The 16574-nt window shown below is 44.4% G+C and overlaps 7 protein-coding genes across 7 annotated transcripts; 3 read left to right on the top strand and 4 right to left on the bottom strand.

Moving 5' to 3' along the window:
• Positions 1-88: 88 nt before the first annotated feature.
• FA14DRAFT_178918 (uncharacterized protein) lies at positions 89-1954 on the bottom strand (the record flags this gene model as incomplete). The annotated part of the gene is made up of 1 exon (XM_025500884.1): positions 89-1954. One exon carries the CDS (start codon positions 1952-1954, stop codon positions 89-91), a length of 1866 nt encoding a protein of 621 aa, XP_025355851.1.
• Positions 1955-2781: 827 nt separating this feature from the next.
• On the top strand, positions 2782-4309 carry FA14DRAFT_167671 (putative GTP-binding protein ypt5). The gene is made up of 5 exons (XM_025500102.1): positions 2782-3123; positions 3204-3262; positions 3333-3393; positions 3467-3560; positions 3631-4309. Exons 1-5 carry the CDS (start codon positions 3053-3055, stop codon positions 4003-4005), a joined length of 660 nt encoding a protein of 219 aa, XP_025355850.1. The 5' UTR covers positions 2782-3052; the 3' UTR covers positions 4006-4309.
• A 44-nt stretch (positions 4310-4353) lies between these two features.
• FA14DRAFT_145446 (uncharacterized protein) lies at positions 4354-5988 on the bottom strand (the record flags this gene model as incomplete). Its single annotated transcript, XM_025497277.1, has 1 exon — positions 4354-5988. The coding sequence occupies one exon, from the start codon at positions 5986-5988 to the stop codon at positions 4354-4356; it is 1635 nt and encodes a 544-aa protein (XP_025355849.1).
• A 747-nt stretch (positions 5989-6735) lies between these two features.
• On the top strand, positions 6736-8683 carry FA14DRAFT_145443 (DUF89-domain-containing protein). Its single transcript, XM_025497276.1, has 2 exons — positions 6736-7020; positions 7090-8683. The coding sequence occupies exons 1-2, from the start codon at positions 6922-6924 to the stop codon at positions 8488-8490; spliced, it is 1500 nt and encodes a 499-aa protein (XP_025355848.1). The 5' UTR covers positions 6736-6921; the 3' UTR covers positions 8491-8683.
• On the bottom strand, positions 8481-10874 carry FA14DRAFT_43612 (uncharacterized protein). The gene has a single exon (XM_025502338.1). It carries the CDS (start codon positions 10651-10653, stop codon positions 8725-8727), a length of 1929 nt encoding a protein of 642 aa, XP_025355847.1. The 5' UTR covers positions 10654-10874; the 3' UTR covers positions 8481-8724.
• A 1497-nt stretch (positions 10875-12371) lies between these two features.
• On the top strand, positions 12372-12974 carry FA14DRAFT_145436 (uncharacterized protein; the record flags this gene model as incomplete). The annotated part of the gene is made up of 1 exon (XM_025497275.1): positions 12372-12974. One exon carries the CDS (start codon positions 12372-12374, stop codon positions 12972-12974), a length of 603 nt encoding a protein of 200 aa, XP_025355846.1.
• Positions 12859-16333, bottom strand: FA14DRAFT_172162 (uncharacterized protein). Its single transcript, XM_025500383.1, has 2 exons — positions 15683-16333; positions 12859-15607 (listed from the first exon to the last, which is right to left on the bottom strand). The coding sequence occupies exons 1-2, from the start codon at positions 15942-15944 to the stop codon at positions 13221-13223; spliced, it is 2649 nt and encodes an 882-aa protein (XP_025355845.1). The 5' UTR covers positions 15945-16333; the 3' UTR covers positions 12859-13220.
• Positions 16334-16574: the final 241 nt, after the last annotated feature.

Below are 16574 nucleotides of genomic sequence, written 5' to 3'. Positions count from 1 at the left end.
GGGCTTAAACACAACTTCTGTCTTGCTCTTTCATGAATGAAAAGATGGTTCATTTTTGTAGATCTTTTGATCTAGATGCTATTTCACATTATTTTTGGCCTGATTTGCTTTGTGCCATCTGCAACAAGGCAGCAATGTTGCTTGGCAAGGCACCGGAATTCGAACCAGCAGTGGGAGGACTGACAGCAGCGTTTGCATTTGGTGTTGAAGCTGATGGAGGTCGATTTGATGGTGAACCAGCAGCATTGGCACCGCCACCACCAGATTTGAGAGAGGCCAAAAGTTGTTGTACTTTTTGTGCTTGTTCCAAACGATCAGAACCACCCGCACCTGGTCCTGCGTTTGCTTGATTGGGAGGAGAAAAGGTGGAAGATGTTGGAGGTAAACCTGCAATAGGTCTCGAGCCAGATTGAACGGGAGGCGTTCCGTAGCTTTGCCCTCCGTTTCCTGGAGGACCGTGGTTGGCATTGGCTGGTTGACCCCATCTACGCATCGGTGGCTCTTGTGAAGGTGAATTATCATAATCATATCCTCTCTTCGTACCACCGCCACCGTATTGATTAGCACCAGTCGAGGGCGGTCCGTAACCTGATGGGGCAGAAGATTGTTGACCGTATTGACCGTAACCGCCTCCGCCCCTTCCGTAAGAGCCTTGTCCGGATTCCTGTGAAGATCCTCTTGCATATCTACCACCGCCTTGATTGTCAAATTGACCTTCTGCACCAGGTCGGGGACCTGCTTCACCTGGCTGATAATTCATCGAACGCAATCTTTCTCGATCGCGTTCATGCTTTTGCATATCTGGCATTCGATTTTCCATGCCAAGGTCCCATTCGAACGAAAGCTGCCATGTTCCACCTCGGTAAGGAGAATTTTCAAGAGAATCGTAAGCTCTTTTGGTGGCACGACAATCCCAGAAATCTACCAAACGCCCGGTGTATTGGTCATTTGGTCGTAGATCACGTAATTCACCAAATTGGGAGAATACGCTTCGCACCTCATCATCTGACAAATTTGGATCTCCTCCCCTGAGGACAGCTAGCAAGGTTCCTTGATCTTTATCGCGATCACATCGTTTACTCAATTCGGATTCACGAGGTAAACTATAATGAACGTCCAATTCCCTACCATTGATACGATGGGCTTGCATTGCCTCTTTTGCCACTTCTGCTGATCGAATGTCATAATACGAGATGAAAGCAATCCCACGCTTTTCAATTAAATCGAACCAACTCTTCACTTCTCCAAAAGATTCAAATTGTTGACGTAGCTCAGGAATGACGCAACGGAAATCAACATTGCGCACAAATAAGGTTCTGCCAGGTCTCTCACGCTTCAAACGTTCTTTCAAGAAGTCTTGATACTCCAGTTCTCCTCCTCCGCCTCTAGGGCCGCCGCCGCCTCCACGACCACCACCGCCGCCTCCGTCGTGATCTGTCCGTGACCGTTTGCGTGGTTGTTGTCCTGCATCATCATTCCAGCCATTTCCACCACCTCCATATTGTGATCCATATGGAGCAGGAGGGCCTCCCATACCAATTGGACGAGGAGGAGGTCCTGCATTTGGTGCAAATCTGCTAGCAGGTCCTCCATATCCATTATCAGGAGGCCCAGCATCGTATCCCATACCACCGCCGCCACCACCATATTGGGGAGCAGCAATTGGAGGTCTGCCACCTCCAGCCATACCTGGAGGTGGTCCTGAATTGTAATTGTCCCGAGCTCCAGGACCGTAATTTTGTCCAAAAGATGGTGGAGGACCTCCTCCGCCGAGATGCAAAGGTGGTGGCCCACTATAACCACTTCCTCCTGCTGGTACAGCAACACTAGGTGCACCACCACCAGCGCCGTAACTCAAAGGTGGCGGAGGCCTATTTGGTAATTGTGAGCCTCCTCGACCAGCACCACGAGGGGGTGGTGCACTATATCCTCCGTAGGGGTTCTGCGAATTCATTTTCTTTTTTTTGGCCTAAGTGTCAGGGTCTGTACTCGTTCTCTCTTTCAATTTCTGATTGTATGCTCAACTATGCTAGCTTCTTAATTGACAATCCACTGAGTTGATCGGAACTTGAAGTAATGATGAGCAATGCTAATTCTCTTTCTTGACACAAGTGCTGTTTCCTCAACTGACTTAAAATATTGTTTCTTCCGGGTCAAAAAAGTACTACTGTGTATTTGCGAAACCGTTTCCTTTGCTTCCTTTACGATGTTAAAACTCAACGAATCCCTTTTAATAGTAGCACAAAATGAAAAGTTTGTTCTTTAGAACGATGGCAAAAGAAAAAGCTATTTCGGAAACCAAATTATCGAAGCGCGTAACAAGACCGAATCTTCACAAAGCGAATATTAACACAGAGCAAAGGTGAAATCCAACGAATGTGAATTGAGAAATGTTCTCAAGATGATCTTTCCTTTTTCTTTGGTTGATCAAGAAGTTGATGGAATTGTTCTGCAATGGATGTTGAGGGGGGATGATCGCTTAAAGAAAGCTTGAGAATGTGTAGGAAGCGCAATTCCTAAAAAAAGCCAAGCAGACTAAATGCGTGTACGTCTGTCAATCTGCCTGCGAACTTTTTTATTATTATAGCGCAGCGCGTGCACCTCTCGCTTCGGCACCCACTCCGTCTCTGCTGGGTCTTGGCTACTACGGTGGGGTTTTAGGTATTTATAAGTGAGTGCGGGAGGCACTTCCATCGCACGGTACCCTGAAGCCGTTTCTATTTATTTGATAACAATTTTATTGCGAGTTGTATTTCGATATTCACCTTTCTATGTACGCGTCCTTAACCTTTCAAGGGGCTAATAACATAATTGTATTCCTTTCAAATGACCGACGAATTGCCCTTTGACAAAAGTTAAATCTTAACAGTGAACAGAACAGGAACACGCACTTATCCACTGTGTGCACTGCCCTTGTACACACACACTCACACACACAAATGGAGTAACGCCATTCAAGCCTCATCAACTACTAATCTTTTATCAAGACTATAGCTCTTACCATCATCAACAACTTTCGACATACTCTCGACTTTATCGCTTCTTTATTGAAATGTCATCTTCACGCTCTCCTTTGAGCTTCAAGTTGGTCCTTTTGGGAGAATCTGCTGTGGGAAAGTCAAGGTAAGTGCAAAATTGCCACGTTGAAGGTATATTCGCCGCTTCATATACTAAACATTCGACGCTTTCATCATCTTTTACAGTCTCGTCCTTCGATTCGTCAAAGATCAATTCGATGATTACAGAGAGAGCACAATCGGAGGTATGTTTGATTCCCATCCAAGGATGCAATCGTTTCGAACTAACACTGACGATTTAATTCCATCGATCAGCCGCTTTCCTCACACAAACAGTCAGTCTTGATGAACAAACAACTGTAAAATTCGAGATCTGGTGAGTGTTCTTCCAATAAGTGGAAGATATGGGGCGATTACTGATCCTTGTCATACCATCTTACACAAATCAGGGACACTGCTGGACAAGAGAGATATAAATCACTTGCTCCTATGTACTACAGGAATGCAAATTGTGCTGTGGTAGTATACGACATCACTCAGCCTGTGAGTGTAAAGCAAATTATTGGCGATGTTAGAGAAGTTGTTGACCTTTCGTTCTACTTTCCCTGCACAGTCCTCATTGGAGAAAGCCAAATCATGGATTCGTGAATTACAGAGACAGGCAGATTCGAACATAATCATCGCTTTGGCAGGCAACAAAACCGATTTGGCAAGCAGAAGAGCAGTACAAACGGAAGAAGCGGAAAAGTATGCTGCAGAGGAAAATTTGTTGTTCTTAGAAACATCTGCAAAGGATTCATACAACGTTTCAGAATTGTTCACAATGATTGCCAGAAAATTGCCTTTGGAACAAGCAGCAAATGCGCAAAGAGGTGGCAGAGCAGGTGGTAGTAATTTGATGGGAGGCGGTGCTGGATCGCAGTCAGGAAGGGCAGGCGTTGATTTGCGCGGAGGTGGTCAAGGATCAAATGATGCATGCAACTGCTGATCACGAGAGAAAATGATGGTTTTTTACGAAATTGAAGTCAACAGTACTCTGGCTTTTAGATCTTTTACAATCTCTTTACCCTTTTCTTCTTTGTCCGACCTCTCCTCTTTGCTTCTTTATCTAATATGTATCTATGTACTCTAGCTCGCCAGATCCGCAACCCTATACACACTCTCATACTTGTTTGTTTTGAGAATTGCTCTTTCTTTGTCAAATCAACTATCATAAAGCTTGAGCCAATATCTACTAAAAGGAGATTGAGTGGTATTATCAGAGAGATGTGAATACAATTTGTACAAGATTGTTGAAAGTGTCTAGAATACTATCTGTCTTTCTGAGAGGTTAGGTTTATCTTCTGTCTCCTTCATCGCGAAGTTCCAACTCGTCCACAATTCCACCAATGAACGGTCGATCGACGATCTTCGTTCGTTTTGCACCTTCCCTTGCATGTTCGAGACGTAAATAGCGATAGCGTAATTGTACAATATCCTTAAGCATGATAAAGATTCCAGCTCCGATCGCATTACGGAACCAGACAGGGTCAAGATCATCGAACGTACCTGTTGCACGGAACCAAGTCATACCATCACTTACTTCATGTACGACAGAAGCAGTAGAATGTGTTGAAAAACTTTCATCGGAAGATTTTGGAAAGATTGAGCCGGTTGAGAATAGTCTGCCTAAGGGTGTACTTTGCGTTGCTGATGAAGTAGTGCTCCTGGTGGGATTGCGAGAGCCATAGCGTGGTGAAAGCAAGGTTTCCATACCCAAGAATCGACGCAAGAAGTCACTGTAAGAAGCTGCTTTTGCAAGGAGCTTTCCCATCAGATTAGCAATCACTGGCCCACTCAGAGCGCCGATGATCAATCGAGCCAAACTTTGAGGGGAAACGTATACTGTTCTATCATTGGTCTCGATGGCCTCTGCACCTGGTGGAATTTCTTGCGGATTTCCATTCTCGTCCACATTGACTGTTCCATCTTGATCTAATCCTTCAACAGGAGCATCTTCACCAATGACAATCAATCGGGTTTGTCTACGTCCAGATTCATTTCGTCCATTTGCATTGGTCGTAGTTCGACGAGAGAATGGTGCCAAGACTTTCTTGGTGACACGATACTTCAGCATGATATAAGCGGCTCTGACCCATGGTACCAGCAAGATCGTCAAACCAGGGCTTGGAGGATATGTGCGTCCAGGGGATGCGAAGTAAGGTGAGTTTGAGCGAGGGCTTGCGTTATCCCATCGACGTCTGTTCATGCCTCTACGCAATGAGGTGTAATAGCCGTTATAATCGGTCAAATAGGGCATATGAAACATCATAATGGGCCAAAGTACCATTGTTGGTATATTTGTCAAAGGATAATGAAAGAAACTGAATCGCGAAACAATCAAAGCGAGCGGAATGATTGGGATGTCTAGGTAGTAATGCCAGGGCCATTTTCCGCCGAGCACTCTTCCAGCAGCATCTTTACCGATCCATAATCGAATAGCTGCACATCCATAGGCTGTTGCTGCCACAAGAATACCTCCACCAGCAACTCCAGCTGTTGCTATCGGTAACGCATCTCGTAAGAACTTATTTCCCGATTCGAATAATCGTAATAGTCCTGGTTTCTGTTCAATGATACCATAAATTTCAGAGCATTGAGGACATTGAATTGGCTTTTTGGGATCACGAGTACGTCTTGTTCGAATCCAAGTCAAGAGACATTCTTCGTGTGCCATCAAACTGCATTTACAAGGATGGACCCATTTCTTTGGTGGACCACCTAATTCTGCTTCGTCTGCATCACCATCTGAACAGATCCAACAATTTCGATTCTTTACGTCATTCACTGTGGCTACTCTAAACCATTGTTTTCGTGATGATGAGCTGGCATTCTGAGAAGATTGTGAAAATCCTGCGTAAGGATTAGGTACTGCTCTTGGAGGTGAACGTGGAGGTGAAGGCAAGAGAGCGTCTGCTGGATTATGTGTCATAGCATGGGCCAAACGTAAAGCATGATCTTGTTCTAATCTTTGAGCATTTCTTCTTGCACTGCTTGGCCCATCTTCACTGCTACCGCTGCTACTGCTTCCTTCATCGTCTTGTGTTGATTCGGGTGCTGCATGTATGCTCCAACTGATTTGCTCTGATTCATGTTCTTGTTCATTTACTCTTGCATTTCGAGAAGATTCTCCTTGGCTTTGATTATAAGACATATTCTACTCGCTTTCTTTCTTGAATTCTATTATCCAAGAAGTTGGTCAATGGTTGTGTAATTTGAAGCTGAATGATGAACTCCCTTTGTTCTTTGTCGCGTGGACAGATGATGTGATTGCGTCGCTTACATACACACGGTTGTACATTTCGCGTACTGTATTTAGCCCCCCCCCCGCACCTTTGTGTCTTTCCCGTCATCAAAGGCCAGCCAGCCACAAACCTCATGAGCCTAGAATCAACTTTTTGCTTACCGGCAACGTGTACCGTCTGCTGCACACAAGATGAAATAGACTTGGCGCTAAAACCTACAGCACCCTCCGGGATAAAATCTGGAGATAAGACGCAGACCAATTGACGGGAAAGAAGAGTGCATTTGTTCACATATGGCCCCTGCCATTAGTGGAGATACGATGATGCTTAAGTGCAGAATTGGCAGTGTTATAGCCAACCCTTTAAGTCCCTTGAATAAAGAGCACAAACACACGGCAGGGTGAGGTGTAAAAGTTTAATCTCTCAAGCACACACACACACTTTGAGGCCCTTCTATTGGTGCATATGCACAATGTTCTCGACTTTTTGAATTAACTTGATAGAGCTTACGATCTTAGAAGCTTGAGAATTACTTGACAGGCTTACCCTTTCTTCTTCGTACAATCATCTCATCTTACCCTTTACTGAAATCACTACACTAGCTGTGTCATTTTGCAATCATGGCTCATCGTGATCATCCATCAGCAAAGCCAGCTCCACGTACTCTGCTCAATTTGGGCAATTTACCTCCAAAACGTCAAGGTTTCGGAGCAACAAATGTGAGTATTACTGCTGGCAAATAAGGGAAAAGAACTCCTATACTAACAACTTCACCTTTCCCATCATAGAACTTCCCTCGTACGGCTTCTCGTGTAGACCCAAACAATCCACCATGGCCAGCTTACAGAGGGTACCACGAATTCAGTTTTGCCCATGAAACGATGGGAAAACGATTGCCAACCATTCTGGGCAAAGCAATCGACGATACGATCAAAACATTGAATGAACAATCGGAAGAAGAGATGATGGTAGATTTGAACGGATGCATTGACCGTATGCACGTCTTAATGCACGATCTACAAAACAATGCCAAACTTCGACCAATCAAAGATGATGGTGAAGGTGATATCCCCCTTTGGAACAGAGAATTGGCAAAGTTTTTCCGCGAATCAACTTTCTTGAACAGTCCTTGGCTGTTTGCTGAAGCATACAAATACCGCAGATTGCATGAATGTTTCTCAATCTCAAAGTATTGGTCGACTTATGATGTCTTTTTCCGTCAAAAGTGTGACACTTTCTCACGCAGTAATACGGCCGTCTTTGAGCTCTCTCAAAGATTCGCAGAACCTTTCCATTACGAAGCAAATGCATCGGAAGATGAAAAGTTGAAAGCAAGAGAATTACTCTTCCACGAGCTCACACAAGTTTGCTTGTGGGGTAATGCAACCGATTTAAGCTTATTGATCAACATGACTGAAGACGATATCAAGAACTTACAATCTACCGGTGGTGAACATCTTGCAGCCACTGAAAAAAACATTTTGGGTAATCACTTGGACAGACTATGGAAATTGGTCAGCAATATGAAAGGAGGCAGAATCGATTTCGTTTTGGATAATGCCGGTTTCGAGTTGTACTGTGATTGCGTTTATGCAGATTGGTTGGTTCAATCAGGCATTGCTTCTGAGATTCACTTCCATGGTAAACGATTCGCTTGGTTCGTTTCTGATGTTACCCGTAAGGATTGGAATTGGCTCTTGAACTCAATGGTTCATGGTAGTTTGTTCTCCGGCGCAACGGATGATCAAATTGCCAGTTTACGTCAAATCGGACATCGTTGGAAGCAATACGAAAAAGAAGGAAAATGGGTTTACGAACAACATCCATTCTGGTGCACAGGATATACGTTCTGGAGTATCAGTAATGAAGCTCCAGATTTGTTCTTGCATTTGAGCGAGAGTGATTTGGTAATCTTCAAAGGTGATTTGAACCATCGTAAATTGACATACGACTGTCAAACGCCAAGCGATTTGCCTTTCAATATGGCAATCGGTCCTTTGGCAAGCGAAGATGGTGCACCACCTGTGGCAAGTTTGCGTACGATCAAATCTGATGTCGTCGTAGGCGTGGACAACGAAGTTGCTGAACGATTGGACAAAGAAGAGCCCGGCTGGCGAATTTCAGGAAAGTATGCAGTAGTGCTCCTTTCCGATGGTCGCAAGGACGTTCCAGTCAAATTGGGCAAATGATGTGTCTCCACCACACAGGGCCTGACGTGAACAAATGGATTTTGACTTGCTGCTGAATTTTATCTCAAACACGACGAAAACATGTAATTCGATTGAATGACTTCTTCCTGATGAAATTTATGAAATGACTACGATACAATATGATAACTTGATAACGACAGCAACGGAAATGGAAATGCAAGAATGTGAGTGCAAAGAAGGGAAAAGAGTCTAACTGAATGCTTGTCTTGGATGTTAAATGTCCATGAAAAAGAATACGACTGTAAGTGCAATAATTAAGCTCAAATGAGCTGAAGAAGATGATTTAAGATTAAAGGCAGAAGAAGACTTTCCTAAAGGATGTCCTATGCCTACGAAACGCTTTTGAACGTTTAAGCTATTGCAGAATACATTACCGAAGGCGTCTTGAGCAACGTATTTGGTAGGCCCGCCAAACCTTTGGCCATATTCACCCGCTCCGCCATTCTTTCCTTCGCCCAATCCTCCTTCACCGGCATCAGCAAAGGTTCCGTATTGAGATTGAGCGGTAATATCCCACAAAGGACAATACCATTGAATCAAAGGTTGAGGACAACTACTTGCAACCGCATAACAGGTATAAATGCACGGCAAAATTTCACCATAAGCTCCAGCATCCAATCCGTTCTCTGAATCAATGTAGGCCTGCCTACTATCGTTTCTACGGTTAATAATATACGGCAACAATTCCGTATTCAATGGAGTTTCGATGCCCATAAGAGTAAACGGATCCGGATAAGCCGCACTCGTTTGGTTGTTCACAACCGACAAAGAATCGGTACAGCGAGGCATTGTTACGGCACAAAGCCAATCTCGATATGCATTCTTACACAATTCACATGTCTGCAAGGCACTGTATTGTCCAAAAGCTTTATCGCCACAAGGGAATGTATCGAGCGTTGCGCTGAAGTTTGCAAAATTTGGCGTAAAGGTTTCATTGATGATCGTGAGTGCCTTTTCGGTGGAGACAGTAGGTGAGACTGGAATCGAATAAGCCACTGAAGGACAAAAGTCAATATCGTATACCAACCTGCAATTCGCAGATCGCTTGGTTGTGAATTTCACTGAAGGCCATAAGGTTGACGTGCTCAGAATGCTTGACGGTCCACCACTGTTGTTGCCTACTTCAATCAACCAAGTGGTATAATTCGTGGCTGGTTGAAGGTTTGATACCTGCCATTGTACACGAGTAGTGTTATCATACAGACTACCTCTCACAGTGTCTGAACGATTCACAGCAGGTTTGTCGGCATTATCGACTGCGTTGAATTTATTGTATGCTGCTGCGATTGCACAGACTGAAGAATTGAAGTAATATGCATTTGGTAAAAATCCAGCGTCAGATGTTGGAAGGACGACGAGCGTAAGATCGGGAGAAACACCTTGTGAGGAATTGAAAGTTGTCAATAAAGCATTAGTGCGATCGCTATCTGCAAATTGAACTCCCTGTGTATCTTGCAATCTCAAAGGTTGCACTTGTGATGAAGCTGTTACCACCAATGTCCATTCTCCAATCACACCTCGTCTATCAAGGGGAGGATAGATGGATATCCAAGCTCCGTCTGGCTGTTTATCATAATTGACATCCGTTGCCAATCCTCCCAGAAAGTATGCTATATCGGGAGAGCCTGCTTTATTGTCTGGACCGGGTGATTGATTGGCTGAATCTGTTGAAACGTACATTATCGGAACGGTAGATTGCATAGCTTCAAAGTAAGTTAAGCCTAACTCCTTCAAAACGGTACTATTGTCGATATCGTATGGCGGTATACCTGGTCCTGAACATAAGCTGGCTGCTACATAAAGAGGTTGAGTTGCATTTTTGAAGGGTGCCGCAAGTTGAAACCTAGCAGGTGAGGTAGAGTTGAGTGCAAGCGTAGTCATTACCACTTGTGATTCTACCAGAGAGACTGGTGTCCCAGTTGAAATTACAATGCTACTTGATTGGGTAGGTGAAGAATTGCCGTTCCTTGTGCCCGTACCAGAGACCTGACGACGATCCAATTGGGTTCCATCTTGTTCGAAGTTGAAGCCATAAGCAGCATCGACGATTGAATCTGCTGAGATCGACTGCAGTGCTAGAATGAAAGCTATTATCAAGCAAACCAGCCTTTGAAGGCTAAAAAGTGATTTTGCCATCACCATCTTTGCGAGTATGTCTAAGCATGGATCACTCCTAGAGATACTTTATTAAATGTTGTTGTGGTTTAGATGATGATGAGTGTTTCTAGGGTGTGATCATGATGCGTACTTTTGTGATGACAACGAAGAGAGTAGGAATGGCCGAGCATTGAATGCATGCAACACAAGTTTCTACTAAAATCTTAAAATCTTACTTACATGCGTTTTGGCTTGCACGCGTTTCGCCTTTCAGATAGAGAGAGAGAGAGAGAGATCCCCTTCTTTCGGATCTTAAAGCGTGTGTGTGTGCGTGCTCCTTAGTCTGGATACACTAGCGAGCGCAACGCATTGGCCTTTTTTCAACTTCACTTTGAGTGGGATACTTTTTTTGGGCGTAGACAAGGCAAAAGAGTGAATTTAATTATTTCGGATTTCTGGTACAATTTCAGTCTTCATTATTGGCAAACGTGGGCAAGAAGGATTAACATGCAAAGGTAAAACTTCAACCAACTTCACAATACCTCGCACGACCATCACAAATCCAATGTGGAAAAGGCAGCAAAGTCGATGATATAAAGAACAAACTACTATCAATACTACCAACTTCTTCCTTCTTTGCTTTCATTGCAATGGATCCAGCCGTTCCTCCCAATAATTCAGCATCGGCTGCTGCCGCTTCTTCTACCCACAAAAAGAAACGCTTTCATGGTGGAGGTGCTTCTGCTTTAGCACATAGAAGAGCAGGTCAACATGCTCAAGGATTGACAGGTAACTCAGGTGCTATAACGGGAGAAGATGATGAAGGTGCATTCATCAGTTCAAGTCGTGACGCAAGCGAAGAAGATAATGATGATGCTTCGGGTTATTCTGATTCAGCTTCTTCTTTACGTCAACCTTCTTCTGCTCATCGTTTCACTTCCGTCGCTTCACCTTTACCCACTTCCGCAAGAGATAGAGCTTTGGTAGATTCAAGAGATGCTCATCGTAAACCAGTCATACCTTCAGCAGATAAAACTCCTTTGAGTAGTTCACCTACCCGAAACGTTGTCAATTTGACTCAATTACATCAAGCAAGTTTGGGTGACCCATCTGCTGCAAGGAGTTTACCACCAGACGGCTTGAATGATCCTCGTACCTCTGCAATGCTCTCTCGTGCAACAGCCGCTCTTACCAGTTCAGGTTCAACAGATTTCGATGAACCAAAGGTTGCATCAAAGTCCACTTCTCAACCTCTGGCTAGACAAGAATCAAGCGCGGGCAGTGAAGCAAGTGATATTGCTGGTGAAGAAAAGGTGAATGAGAAAAAGCTTTCACTTGGCACTCTTCCCGTTCCAACGACAAATTTCACCAATGCAACAAATCTTTCTGCAACAACTCCTAAGGCCCCTGCTCCAACTTCCGGAAATCCTCTTGCTACAATTCGAGAAGTGAAGAAGAAAACGACAACCGCTCATGCAAATGCAAATGGATCAGAAACAGATGGAGACGCAACAGATGGAGCAGCTGCAAATCCATATGATGGAGATGTAGAATTCGCAGCACGCTCACCTGTCGTTCAACAACCTGGAATCACTGGTCAAGGTCAACATGGTTTCCATTCTGTTTCAGCGGACAAAGTACAAGGTCCGCCTGGTCATATAGGCTCTACTGCTCCTCTAGATACGCCTAGCAGATCGTATCTATCCATCGTGCAACATGATCAGCATCAAAAGCCTTCTTCATCAGTCGAAAAGCCTATACCTATGGCATCCGTTAGCAACATTCGCAACTTCATTCATCGTGCAATTCATGAGCCAGATTCAGCAAGACAATATCGAATCAATCCACCACCGGAAGGCGGCAAGAATCCTGCAAGACCGGTGCGAATTTATGCTGATGGTGTTTATGATTTGTTTCACTATGCACATGCACTACAATTACGTCAAGCCAAGTTGAGTTTCCCTTGCGTTCATTTGATCGTTGGAGTAGTTTCATCAGAGTTGTGTGCGGCACACAAAAATGCACCTGTGATGACATCGCAAGAAAGATATGCTGCCGTTCGAAATTGTCGTTGGGTTGATGAAGTGATCGAAGATGCTCCTTGGGTGATCAATCAAGAAATTTTGGATAAATTATCGATTGATTATGTGGCACATGATGATTTACCTTATGCAGGAGCAGGAACGAGTGCGGAAATGTCAGACATTTATTCGTTTTGCAAAGATCAAGGTAGATTTTTACCTACTCAACGTACTGAAGGCGTTAGTACGAGTGAATTATTGGCAAGAATCGTTGAACAATACAGAAATCATAATTATGATCAAAAATTGGCAAAGATTGGTCATGAAGAACTTGCTTTTCATTAATCTTTTATCATCTTATCCTAATCTTCATCTAATGTGATCAATAATTCAATGCAATAGTATAGGTTTCGAATTTGATGCTCATTGAATGCAATTTGAATGCTCTGCAAAGAGATGATTAGATAAAGTAGTGGAGAAAAGGGTCACTTGAATGAATGAATGTCTACTATTTGACTGGGTATGTAGGATATATGAAGTAAAGAGAAAACCGTTTGAAATGAGAGAGAGGGAGAAATGTTGTTTTTGCTTTCATCGATGAGCGGCAGCAGCTCCAAATTTGATCACCGAATCACCTTTGCGACGCTTTGCCAAGCCTCCAAATGCCTCACGAATGATGACGAACAAAGCTGTCACGCTGATGATATCCTTGAGCTCTTCTCTTGTGAGACCTGCTCCATCAGCACCAAGACCGGATTGGCTTAGGTCGGGTAAAGGGTAGGGTACAGTCAATTGCGCGACTAGCTTAGGATGATGAGGAGTAGGGGCCAAACTGCCAATTGGAATCCTGGTCGTCGGACCTAAGACCAAATGACAAGCCCATTTTGTCTCGCTATCTTCAGGGTCGCTATCTTCTTCTGCTTCTCCTCCGCCGCTAACGGAACTGCCATGATCAATCGATCCGCGAAGTGAATTTTGCGTACCATAAAGCGAAGAAGGTCTACTGTTGCTTTTGGGTAACCGCAATCCTTCTCCACTTTCTTCTGCTCGTGCATCATAGCTTGCTCGTTTGGCTTGTATTTTACTTCCTCTTCGTGATGATACAGACTGGGTACCTATATCGGTCGCTGCTCTTCCATGATGGCTACCTGTCGTGGCCGTGCTTCGTTTACGTACTTCGCTACGTGTCCATTCGAATCGAACAGGAATTTGTGAAGCAGGAGGATGAACTTCTGCTCCTCCCATACGATTGGCGATATTAAATCTTTTCCAAACACTGTTCAAGATTGGATTAGCTCCTGCTTCTTTCCTGCCAGGTACGAGGTCATCCATATCTTCCTCTGCATTATCCCCCAATCTTCTGCTCCATCTGCGTACTGTCCAATAATATCCTTGCGTCTTTCGGGTTCCATCACCCTTTAAACCACCTCCAACGATCAATTGAGGAATGTCTGAATCACTTCCTGCCACGCTTCCCTCTGGCACATTGAGCGTTTCAGCTTCATCCGTTGATGCAACAAACATGCTACTATCACCATCCTTCACTTTTGCTGCTGCTCCGCGCATACGTGCCATGATGCTAGAAGGTGCATTCCTTCCCGATTCCATCGTAGCTGCACTTCGAATAGATTGATTGCTCTTTGCTGGAGTGACAGTTTGTACGGGTGCATTGACGCTTAAACGCTTGAAACCTCTTAAAAGTTTGTTACCCAAACCAGAAAGTGGATCAACATTTGCTTCTTTTGCTTGTGGACTCATTGCATCGAATGAAGTTGGCGGTTCGATATCCTTTCCTGCTCCTCCTACCATTCCAGCTGCCATTTGTACGCCACTACCGCTTGCGCTATCCAAATCTGAATGAATCGTAGTAACTTCTGTACTACGCGTATGAGAAGCGTCTGATCGTACTTCTGCAGGAGAGTTTAGATCGCTAGCACCACTTCCGCTATCTGCTCTACCGCCACTTGCAGATACCGCAGTGAACGAACGCCTTCTGCGATCCATCGTTGCCGCATCGTTGACACCTAATGCCAATTCATGCGGTACCAATTGACCAAAACCATCAATATCCACACACCTTTTATTGAATTTGGCAACTTTTTGATCTGTACCGGCATCATTCACAGTTGTGGCCATGATGCTGTGGAAGTTGAGATTGTACAAAGGCGTTACCCTTCTTCCTGTACTGGAAGCGGATGCTGTTGACAATCCTGCACTGCTTGCTTCTGAGTATGCTGATCGCGAGGAGCTGACCGAATTGGATCTCCTCAATGCTGCGGGCGGAGAGGGTGACTTGAGCTTGCCGCCAGATCCATTCACGTTATTGGTTCCGCTACTCAAGCTCGATGCATTCGAAGATGTAATATCATCTCGAGAAGATTCACCGGATACCCTTCCGGTGGTTGGTCCGCCTTGATTAGGTGTGACTAATTGAATCTGCAGATTCAATGGATTTGCTTGTTTGCTGGGTGGCGGACGAACAACGACGAGTAATTCAGGCGGGGCTACCTTTCTGTTTTTCCGCATCATTGCTGAGCCAGATGAAACTTCTCTCGGATGATGATGATAGCCCGATTCACTGCCATATCTACTTCCATGACCGAATTCAGATCCACCAGCAACAATGGAAGAATGCGTACTCATGCGTCCTAACGAATCTGTAGCATATGCATTCGTATCTGCCGGTGCACTTTTGATTGCTTCATCCATAGATCGCATATCACTTGGTTCAATCGTTGCATCACTTGCATCACGTCTTTGTTGCCATTGTAGAATGCGCGCTTTTGTGTTTGGATTTGAAGTTAACTTTGCCGATTCTGAGAATGTGTTTCCAGATGAAGCAGGAGCCGCTGTATGTGGACGCGGAGTACGCATGTTTGCCTCCCTGTCATTCGCAATCATTGCCGTCGTCGGTGTTCGCTCATCCAATTGAGAAGGCGGGCCGCCATAATTGACTAATAGCTCGGATGATTGCATATCTAAATTGGGGGAGGGGGAGAAAATGTCAGCTTTCTTCTTAAAGAATGTGTCTTCATCATCAACATTCAACTCACTGTTGTGTCTTACCCGTTTCGGTGCTTTACCATCTCTTGACGCAAAGTCTTGATAAACTTTTGAGATGTTGCCTTCAGATGGTCTTGATTGTTTTCGACTGAGCGAGAGTGAAGGTGCTCGACTTGAAATGATCTCTTCGGGTTCTTCTGCAATGGTAAAGGTGCCTGGTATGGTAAAGGATCGAAAGACAGAATGTGAGTGGAAATGCGGGGATGCTGGAGGCGGGATCGAATCGGCTGGATTTTGAACCATCAAAGGCATGGCGATCGTTCAAGTTCGAAAGAAAAAGGGTGATAGATGGTTATCTGATTCGAACAAGCAATAGCAATACTTGTTTATCTTGCGATGCGATTTATTCACATACTACTCCGCAAAGTAGAAGTTTGATGGTCGCATAGAGAATGAAGATGGCGTCGATTCATTCAAGAATAGTAATGAGGATGTGGTGGTATAAAATAGACGCCGAACCCGAGTTGAAGAGAGTGAATATAAGATATAAGAGATCGGACGATTACTCACCTCGTATTACCGAGCGGGCGCTTACTTTGATCCGATTTTTGGAAATAGCCGCGGGTTCAAGTGTTATTTATGCAATGAGAGATGGATATTGCTACCATGTAATCGGTACGTATGCTGAAGGATTGAAAGGGTTGAGCGGAATTGGAAATGCGAGTACAGGAGATGATCAAGTTCTAGTCCCCTTAAGCAAACCTACACGTCGTCACCTTGAATGTCAAAACAATGTCAATACGGCCCCTTAGTCTCCGTTTTCCCTATAGAATCGAATGAGAGAGAGAGTTTGTGTGAGAATGATGATGCTCCTTAATTTGTTCTTGTGCTGATCAAAAGGCCTCTTTCAAGAAATCGGCCCGATGCACAAAAGGGAGAGGA

Source organism: Meira miltonrushii, assembly GCF_003144205.1.
Source record: "Meira miltonrushii strain MCA 3882 unplaced genomic scaffold FA14scaffold_2, whole genome shotgun sequence".
Taxonomy (NCBI): domain Eukaryota; kingdom Fungi; phylum Basidiomycota; class Exobasidiomycetes; order Exobasidiales; family Brachybasidiaceae; genus Meira; species Meira miltonrushii.
This window is presented reverse-complemented; position numbering and strand designations above follow the sequence as displayed.

Coding starts and splice junctions, on each gene's coding strand:
- FA14DRAFT_43612 (XM_025502338.1), bottom strand. CDS start 10,653: ATGGTGATGGCAAAATCACTTTTTAGCCTTCAAAGGCTGGTTTGCTTG.
- FA14DRAFT_172162 (XM_025500383.1), bottom strand. CDS start 15,944: ATGCCTTTGATGGTTCAAAATCCAGCCGATTCGATCCCGCCTCCAGCA. Junction 15,608..15,682: donor GAAACGGGTAAGACACAACA/GTGAGTTGAATG, acceptor CCCCCAATTTAG/ATATGCAATCATCCGAGCTA.
- FA14DRAFT_145443 (XM_025497276.1), top strand. CDS start 6,922: ATGGCTCATCGTGATCATCCATCAGCAAAGCCAGCTCCACGTACTCTG. Junction 7,021..7,089: donor AAGGTTTCGGAGCAACAAAT/GTGAGTATTACT, acceptor TTCCCATCATAG/AACTTCCCTCGTACGGCTTC.
- FA14DRAFT_167671 (XM_025500102.1), top strand. CDS start 3,053: ATGTCATCTTCACGCTCTCCTTTGAGCTTCAAGTTGGTCCTTTTGGGA. Junction 3,124..3,203: donor TCTGCTGTGGGAAAGTCAAG/GTAAGTGCAAAA, acceptor CATCTTTTACAG/TCTCGTCCTTCGATTCGTCA. Junction 3,561..3,630: donor TATACGACATCACTCAGCCT/GTGAGTGTAAAG, acceptor TTCCCTGCACAG/TCCTCATTGGAGAAAGCCAA.